General features: G+C 44.6%; 1 protein-coding gene across 1 annotated transcript in view; it reads right to left on the bottom strand.

The window, feature by feature from the left end:
* Nucleotides 1-4,533: 4,533 nt before the first annotated feature.
* The window catches only part of ppp1r14c (protein phosphatase 1, regulatory (inhibitor) subunit 14C), a 17,939-nt gene continuing 12,472 nt past the window's right edge, over nt 4,534-10,000 (bottom strand). The window contains exons 2-4 of the mRNA XM_030344617.1: nt 9,903-9,986; nt 9,588-9,620; nt 4,534-7,294 (exon numbers count right to left, since the gene is read on the bottom strand). Of these exons, the coding sequence (XP_030200477.1) occupies nt 7,220-7,294; nt 9,588-9,620; nt 9,903-9,986 (192 nt within the window). The 3' untranslated portion in view covers nt 4,534-7,219. The remainder of the gene's footprint in view (nt 7,295-9,587; nt 9,621-9,902; nt 9,987-10,000) is intronic.

Here is a 10,000-nt window from a genome sequence, read left to right as displayed (position 1 = left end):
GTGTCTTCCGTTGTCATCAGTTTGACTGTGCAGGCCTAATCTTGCTTCCTCAATTTTCCCTAAGAGATCTCATTCATATCCGAGGTCCCAGCCAATCAGATCGCTCCTGCCAGGGGAACCTGCCCGGGAATACTATTTTGTGGGCTCTCATTGGTCAGAATTATTTTAATCATGTAAAATGTAGGTTATTATTAGTCCCTTTGATTGATATTTCTGTTTTATGCATACAATTAAGCACATCTATAATAAATCAATGAATACATACTCAAAACAAACAAACATATTTTACATCACCCCTTTGGTCATGATTATTATCACCAACTTTTTATTAAAGTAAGAATACACTTTAAAAAACAGCTCAAAATCCATTTTAATAATTCACAATAGTTTATTCAGACTTGTCAATATAGGTGGGCAGATTATGTGATGTTAGTGGAGTGGTGCTATGAAACATCATACTTGCTACTTCACAATTGTACCTATGTATGTCTTTCTTTTCCCTCTCTATGATGTAATAATTGTACATGTTTTTGTTTTGTTTTCATTTTGTTTTTTTCTGTTCTCTTTTATTCTTTATCCTGTTTTCATGCATTGTTGATTTATTGTATGTTTGTCTTGTTAAATGTGGACCCCAGGAAGAGTAGCTGTTGCCAAGTGCAATGGCTAATGGGGATCCTAATTAACTAAACTAAACTAAACAGAAAGGCAAGAGAATGTAGCCCCCTCAAAACATACAGACACAGTCCTGTCTCACTTCTGTTTCATACTAAGCTGTCTATAGCCCCATTATTACATACCCAGAAACAGATCAATCTTACTTCTGCTTTATACTTAGCTGTCTTACTGTAGTCCCCTCATAACATACAGACATAGTCCTGTCTCACTTCTGTTTTATACTAAACTGTCTATCGCCCCATCGTTACATACCAATAGACAGATATGTCAGACTTCTGCTTTATACTAAGCTGTCTTACTGCAGCCCCCTCATTTCACACCCAGAGACAGACCTGTCTCACTTTTATATACTAAGCTGTCTAAGCTGCTATCACTGTTCCAGTGATGTAATTTGTTCTAAGACGATAACAAAATCATTCACACATACACATGCAGACACACACACACACACACACACACACACACACACACACACACACACACACACACACACACACACACACACACACACACACACACACACACACACACACACACACACACACACACAGACACACACACACACACACACTAGGATGCACTCAGACACAAGTACACGCACAAATACGCAAGCATCCCTGCAAGTACGCATGCATCCACGCACGCAGAAACACACACACACACACACACACACACGCACGCACGCACGCACGCACGCACACACACACACACACACACACACACACGCACACGCACACACACACGTAATAACCTTATAATCAGTATCTGGGCGAGATCCCTATTGGTCCACCAATCGCATTCCTTCGTTGGTGCAATGAGGCAAAGAATCAGCCAATGGCAGCAGAAAGAAAAGCACAACCTGAAAAACAGCCACACAGACGGACATATGGCGTTGTTGTGTCCTACAGTAAATAGAGCTATTAAAAGCACATTCCTGCGATTCATCTTATGGATAGCCCCTCCCTCACAGACCAACCCGGGCATTCCTCTGTGGTGGATGAGACATCGATGCCACCTTCCTTGGATATCACAACACATTCTGAAATGCTCGCGATTAATTTTTCCCTGGCAGTACTTAATGGATATTATATGCTGTGCTCTGCTGTGTGTGTGTGTGTGTGTGTGTGTGTGTGTGTGTGTGTGTGTGTGTGTGTGTGTGTGTGTGTGTGTGTGTGTGTGTGTGTGTGTGTGTGTGTGTGTGTGTGTGTGTGTGTGTGTGTGCGCGCGTGTGTGTGTGTGTGAGTGTGTTTAATGTATTTTATTCATCTTCCTAATGATATTGTGGGATGTGTGATGTCTCTATGATGGAACATCTAGCTGTTCATAAACCTCTGCCGGTATGTCTATCCGACACAGAAAAAAGAGACAGGTTGGTATGGAGCATGCGCTGTCCTCCATACCCATGATGCAACACACCTACCTTGAAGGGTAAACAGTTCACTGCTCACATTGAGGTGACAGAAACTCTCCCCCTTGCTCCCTCTCCCTTTTCGACTCTCTCTCTGTCCCTCTCCCCTGGCCCCTCCCTCTCCCTCTCTCCTCCCTGTCCCTCTCCCTTTCCCTCTCCTTCTCTCCTCCCTATCCCCCTCCCCCTTACTCCCTCCCACCCTCTACCTCCCCCTCTCCTTCTCCCTCCCGCTTCTCCTCTCCCTCTCTCCCCCCTCCAACCCCCTCTCGCCTCCACCCCTCTCGAGAAGTGATGCTCGAGAAGCCAAGATGGCTGTCATGTGAATGAGTGAGCAAAGGGCACAGCACCGTGACCGGCAGTCCCAGCGTCTGATACGATCTGCTGGGTGGTGGGGAGATTGAGAAGAGAGTGAGAGAGAGGCATTTGGGAGGGGAGAGCGAGCCAGAGAGCAAGAGAGCCAGAGAGCGAAGGGGAGAGAGGGAAGGGCGTTAGAGAGAGAGAGAGAGAGAGAGAGATTGAGGGAAAGAGAGAGACAGATGGAGAGTCCATAGATGGGGGAGGTGATGCTTCTGGTGAACCCTTATCTCTCGTCTCAACCTTTCTCTATCTCACCCTTCTTTCTCTATCGTCCATCATTCTGCCTGCCTGCCTTCCTGTCAGTGTGCATCTTTCGCTCCCCCCCCCCCCTCTCTCTCTCTCTCTCTCTCTCTCATCTCTCTCGCTCTCTCTCTCACTCATCTCTCTCTCTCTCTCATCTCTCTCGCTCGCTCTCTCTCGCTCTCTCTCTCTCTCGCTCTCTCTCTCTCTCTCTCTCTCTCTCTCTCTCTCTCTCTCTCTCTCTCTCTCTCTCTCTCTCTCTCTCTCTCTCTCTCTCTCTCTCTCTCTCTCTCTCTCTCTCTCTCTGTCTCTCTCTCTCTCTCTCTCTCTCATATGTATGGTTGAAACATATGCAGTGGCTCGATAGATTCCTGATGTCACTGGGGAAAGAGAGCGAGGCAGAGATAAGAGAGAGAGAGGAGACAGGGAAATGGGGGTTGGGTGAAAGCGATCGGAGAGGTAGAAAAACGAGGGTGGGGGGATGGAGTGGGGAGCAGAATGAAGGAGTGGTGGGGGCCGTAGGGGTAGGGGTGCAATGAAACATACAGTAGCCTAGAATGTCTCCCGTGAGGGGACTAGACAGTAGGCGAGGAGACCCAAAACTACAGTACGGAGCCTCTTGCCTTTACGGAGACATACACGGACAGGTGTACGAGACAGACAGGTTTGGAGGGCTCTGAGCGCACCACTACGGTCCTCCTCCGAACGGTGTCCGGGCGGCCTGCAGGGGGAGGGCTGCGTGTCGTTAGCTATTCCGCTCACATCCACCTTGCAGTTCCGATTATTCACAGCGGCGTGCGGCGTGTCCTGCCAGCCGGCCGCAGCTGAGGAAAGTGGGTCACGGGATTTAAAGGCGCAGGCGTGTTTGGATTGGTGTGGTACCCCAAAGCCGGGGATGTGTCGATATTAGGATGCACACACACACACACCTTAATTTCTCTCACTATCTCTATCTCACATCCTTATCTCTATTTCCTTCCCTCTCTCTCTCTCTCTCTCTCTCTCTCTCTCTCTCTCTCTCTCTCTCTCTCTCTCTCTCTCTCTCTCACTCTCTCTCTCTCTCTCTCTCTCTCTCTCTCTCTCTCTCACACACACACACACACACACACACACACACACACACACACACACACACACACACACACACACACACACACACACACACACTAGCCTTGCTGGCCAAATTACACTTAATGCAGCTGTGAAACACCCACTAGTCTGTTTGGGTGCATAGAGTGTCTGCCTGGTGAATCATAAAAGGATTGTAATAATGTTCTCTCCTGGAAAGAAAAAACTGTCAGGGAAATATACAAAACACACTGTAGCCGTGTACATACTGGCCTACATTTCTCCCCATGGGTGCCCTGCGACACATAGACGAGGTTTGATTTCAGGCGGTGGCTGTCTCCCACTTCGCCCCCAGATCAATGATTTATTCAACATTGCCATTTGTTCTTTGTACCTTTGGTGCTTTTCTATCTATATTGTATGTGTGTGTGCGTGCGGGTCTGGATGTGTGTGGATGAAGGTTTGTTTCAGGATTCTCATGAGTGAACGTGCAGTAGGCCAGTGGACCTTATGCAGTGAAATGAATTACAAATAAGATTTACTCGTGCACATAATGAGCAATGATGCCATACTGCGCTGGACCCGTTCCACGAGAGGCTCATGTGTGATCGGAACCAACCCTTCAGTAGAACTTGTGCATGTGTGTGTGTGAGTGTGAGTTTACCCAGAGAATGAACACAGTCTGTTTGTGGTTCTTATCACATATGTGCAAACTCACACACAGGCCCACAAGGACACACCTCACACCTCATTTGGAGATAAAAATACAGTCTATTTAAACAATGCAGAGTCACTCTCCTTTTATTTATCGGCAAAAAAACAAGACCACACACACACATAGTACTTTTTTATAAACGAAATCGCTTGTGAATGTACAGAACAACTTAAAAAACGGCAGGAAAAAAATGGAGAATATCTTATTCACAATAAAAGTGAGGTATGAAAAGAAAAGGGTTCAACAATCATAAAATGATATTGCTTCCCATCATGCTACTTTCATACATGCAAACGTAAAGCTTTCTAAAATGGATGCTCTAGAAATACTAATCGCTCACACATGAGATCAAATGAACTATCAAATGTATAAATTCAAATGTATGAGCCTATTTCCATCGTAATAATCATGGACGAGAAATTCCCCATGGGTTCAACGATAACGTGACAAACGCGTCTCTGGGGGTTTAGAATCGCACCTCTTCTTCTATTTTCGAGTTTTCTGATCATGAAAACACATCGGGTAAAAAAAAACACAGATCCAACACAAACTCTCACACTGGTTGTGTTCAAAACAAGTAAAGAAGCTACTTCTGACCATTCTGAATCATATATGACTCCTGTAACATGTAGATTGTTAAAGGCGGACTCACGGTTTCAACGAACCAACCGATGAACGTAGAAAAAGCCTCAATCTTTCCCCAGACACGGGAAGAACTAAACAAAACATTCAACAGAAAACAGCACCATTTCTAAAATGTCCTAGTTTTTGCTTGTTCGCAGCGTGAAAGCAGCGCCGTTAAAAACACATGAATCCTACAAAGTTAAATAGAACTATGTTAAAAACGTTTATTTTTGCATGAGTATAAGTTCATAATATATTCATTTCTTTCTTTTTTTATATTAATGTTTTCTCCATTGTTAGCATGCAAGTCCAGTTAGTTTTTTGAGCTTCATGTTCAGTTTAAACATTGCCCTATTTTTTTTTGTCTTTGGCAACTGAGGGAATAGTAGGCAGGTTCAAGGGATTTCTTTCCATTATGGTCTTATAAGTATTGACCAGTATGTGAAATAAAACCCGGCCAACTCCAAGATTTCAGAGTAATAAGCGTACGTACAGATGTTTGAGATATTAATAACGACATGTATCTAAAGTCCCCCCCTTGTAATCTGACACGATGCAACGTTTAAACCAGTTTCTACCAACAGGAAATTGTTTCCAAGCTTATACTTTCTGTATCCGGTAGTTCGGTATTCGACTTTTAAAAAACAACCTCTCTTTAACAAACAGTACTCACACACTCTTTGAAAAAGTCATAGGGAAATACCTGCCTGACCTCTGAGGGAATAGCATTATTTTTAAACCTTTGTTTTGGCACGCCTCCGTTATCTCCTAGCCCCTCGCTGTGATTGGCTGATGCGTTGGTTGAAGGGCATAGGTTACCATCCTCAGGCACAGACCCTATATTCGATATATCTTTACCTATAAATATCGAAGTTCATCAAAGCTTCCCTGCCGGCTCTTTTAAAAACGTGAACCTCAATCAGACATCCTTCAAGGCCACCTCATCCGGGTCCGAGTGAAGGGAAGGTAGTAGAGCTATATGAGACGCGGTGGCGTGCTGAGGAAACCTCTCAACGATAGCCTCTCCAAAATAAACCCACAAACTGAGACCAACTGATATGCGATCAGATTGTGCGGCTGTCGGGGGGAAGTCCTGCGATGGGTGTTATGGAAGGCGCTCAGGGCTTCCAGTCATGCAGGTTTTGAAGTCACTCTCTCTCTCCGTTTTCGGAGCACTTCAAAACCCATCATGCCCTGTTATTTTTTGTCAGTTTTTTTTCAAAGTGAAAGTGTTGTCTAGAAGAGTGTGTGTGCGACAGGCTTCTGTGGGGTGTTTGGTCGGTAACAATGTCTGCCTCTTCACGGCCGTGTTTTGTTTCAGTGTATACCTTTAATGATAGAGAGACAGGAAGGGGGGTGTAGTACCACGTCACCAGCAACTACTCAATAAATAGAAAACAACGTCAATAATAATGATAACAATAAAAAATGTTGTTATAATAGAAAGACCGATTTGCAAAGGGTGAAATGTTGATTCGGGAAACAGGGTGAAACAATTATTTTTACACAGAAGACCACATTTGGCCTGATGTCGCCCGGACGACGTACATTGGCGAAAAACCCCAGATAAAAAGTCCATAATTACTGTGTTCACAGTGCCACAAGTACACCTAAAGACACTCTTTATGTTGAGGCACGGCTAACATCAATAGCGTACGGCTAACTCTCTAAGCATGTTTCCTGTGCTTGGCTTACTTGCGGAGTGTGTGTGTGTGTGTGTGTGTGTGTGTGCGTGTGTGTGTCTGTGCGCGCATTTGCATGTTTGTGCGTGTGTGTGGTGTGTTGTGCTACGCGTTAAAACTGCAGCGAGATGTTTCCTGGTGTGATTACGGGTTTACCTCCACCAGTGTACTACGATAAGCCTGGCCCTTTATTAAAATGTGATAGATGTGAAAGAAACACCCGCTTTCACCTGCATATGTGCCGCTGGGTTTGATACAAGGACTATAAGCAGGATGTGACATGTTGTTATAATTGTAATATTTTCATGGCTGTGGACGGGTTGTGTTGTGAATCCTTGAGCGTGTGGTCATGTGATGGTGGTCCGTGGTGTCTGACAGTCTGAGCCGAGTGGATGTGGGGGTTAATGTACGGTCGTGGGGCAGACTAGAGGGGTTGGTCTGGTCCAGGCATTATAGACCCTTCTTGGTGGGAGCACTCAGTTTCCTCATTCCTCTTATCCGAGTCAGCAGGTCACGCACGAATACCTAGGGAGGGAGGGAGAGAGGGAGAGAGAGAGAGAGAGAGAGAGAGAGAGAGAGAGAGAGAGAGAGAGAGAAAGATAGAGAGAGAGAGAGAGAGAGAGAGAGAGAGAGAGAGAGAGAGAGAGAGAGAGAGAGAGAGAGAGAGAGAGAGAGAGAGAGAGAGAGAGAGAGAGAGAGACAGGGAGAGACAGGGAGAGAGGGTATTTTACTATTCATAGTATTTTAAATACATCTTTTTAATATTTTGCATCTACAATGCACAATCAATGATGCAACTGTATACCTCCTTATCATACAATTATATTTTTATTTAGGTAATTTATTTTGGCTTATCCTTAAGTGTAAACCTCTCAGTCCGACACTTCCATGTTCATGCATCCTTTTGTTAGTTAAATAGTAAGTTACTTAGTTACTCTACAAACTATTATGTATTGGTATGGCTTAGCTATTCATGTTAGAAATCTCGAAGAATGTCATTTGAAGGTAGGACTAACGTAAAAATAAATATGGTACAAGAAGCTAGAGAGCAGAGGAAATGTGGCAAAGGAGATGATGTAATTATTACATGGTTATCATGACTAGTCCACTACAACAAAGCTTTATCTCCTTCCTCTATCTCCCGCTATCTCTCTCTCTTACCCTGTCTCTCTTTCTCTCTCAGCTTGAGGTAAAGGTTTTGCAAAACTATTATCTAACTTTATATTAACAATAACAAACTAACAAACTCTCTCTCACTAGCTCTCTTTCTCTCTCTCCCTCCCCGATTACTCTCTCTCACATTCGGCCCCACTCTCTCTCTCTCTCTCTCTCTCTCTCTCTCTCTCTCTCTCTCTCTCTCTCTCTCTCTCTCTCTCTCTCTCTCTCTCTCTCTCTCTCTCTCTCTCTCTCTCTCTCTCTCTCTCTCTCTCCCCCATACCAGCATCTTTCTCTCTCTGTTACACCTCTGTGTGTGTGAGTGAGCGTATATGTGTGTGTGAGCGTATGTTTGTGTGTGAGCGTAGTCGTACGTGTGTGTGTGTGTGTGCGCGTGTGCAGCTGGTGACGTGGCGTGGACTGCTGCTGACTTAGTCGGCCAGAGGCCTCCTCACACACACACACACACACACGTGTGTGTGTGTGTGTGTGTGTGTGTGTGTGTGTGTGTGTGTGTGTGTGTGTGTGTGTGTGTGTGTGTAATGACAGATGGAGTGCTGGGACAGAGGATGATGGCCGTGTGTCAGGATGTGGTGGAGGGATTGGCAGTACAACCTTTAATCAACCAAATGGTTTTGTGTACCCGTTTATTTCGGTCTCAAACATTCTCTTGTTCTCATAGGTACACACCATGGATCAAATCTGTTTACATTACATGACTATTATACATGACACACTATGTGTGTGTGTGTGTGTGTGTGTGTGTGTGTGTGTGTGTGTGTGTGTGTGTGTGTGTGTGTGCGTGTGCGTGTGCATGTGCATGAGTGTGTGTAAGTGTCTGTCTTTCTGTCTTTGCTGTCTGTCTTTGCTTGTTTGTATAGCTGATTTGGAAGATAGTGGGTCATCTAACAAACACAGTGACATTATTCAAGACAGTATTGCCCTTTTGTGCTCTTCGCTGTGTCTCAGTGTGTGTGTGTGTGTGTGTGTGTGTGTGTGTGTGTGTGTGTGTGTGTGTGTGTGTGTGTGTGTGTGTGTGTGTGTGTGTGTGTGTGCGTGTGGGTGTGCGTGTATTCAGGTCAGAAATAAGCAATAACAAGCGACAAAGACAGTCTGGTAGCTTAGGGGCTGTTTCTGTCTGACTTTACCATGGTGTCACGTGTATGTGTGTGTGTGTGTGTGTGTGCGTGTGTGTGTGTGTGCACAGCTCACACGTGCGTGCCTGCATCTGTGTGTGTCTGGGGCCTAAAAAAAAAAAAGTTTGGTTCCTGTTGGTTGTCAGTTGAGGTCATGGGTAGGTAGGGAATTTATTTTATTTTTTTATTTTATTTTTTCCAGCGGCAGCGAATGATAGGTAGGTTGTTTTCATTTAAAAACGAGAAAATTCGCTCATCCTTGTACAGAATGATGAGGTGCTGTACCAAAACGTAATTATAGAGGTGCTGTACCAAAACATAATTACATTAAAAAAATAATAATAATTTCTTTTTTCTTTTTTATAAAACTCATAAAATAATTTGGGTCGCACATAAATTGACAGGGTCGGTCGGAAACCGGAACCAAACAAAATTTTTTTTTAGGCCTGGGCTAGCTTTGATATATTAAAAGATAAATCTATAGTTTATATATTTATTAGATACAGATGTTTTAGGAGATCACCCACCTCTGTTGGTTTGTAGCAATCTGTTAGTGATTCCTTTGAGAGAGAGAGAGAGAGAGAGAGAGAGAGAGAGAGAGAGAGAGAGAGAGAGAGAGAGAGAGAGAGAGAGAGAGAGAGAGAGAGAGAGAGAGAGAGAGGGGGGGAGGGAGGGGGGTTGAGGCTGTTAGACAAAATGCAAACACCACCGAACACATTGTGCCGTTCGAAATCATCAATGAGGTATTTGATATCTTTTTGGTCTCGTTGAATAAGTGCTTTGTGTTGCACCAATGCGCGACGAGTCAGAAGTCAAGGTGAGCAGGGCTGTCGTCTGCCTACCTGCAGTTTGACGGCCCGTTCGTCTTCACCGCTGACCTCCAGCAAGTCATCGATGTCAATCTCCACCTCAGGCATCTCTTCCTCCTGAAACACACCAG

The sequence above is a fragment of the Gadus morhua genome, chromosome 21 (assembly GCF_902167405.1).
Source record: "Gadus morhua chromosome 21, gadMor3.0, whole genome shotgun sequence".
Lineage (NCBI taxonomy): Eukaryota > Metazoa > Chordata > Actinopteri > Gadiformes > Gadidae > Gadus > Gadus morhua.
Note: the sequence above shows the minus strand (reverse complement) of the source record. Positions and strands in the feature narration are given on the sequence as shown.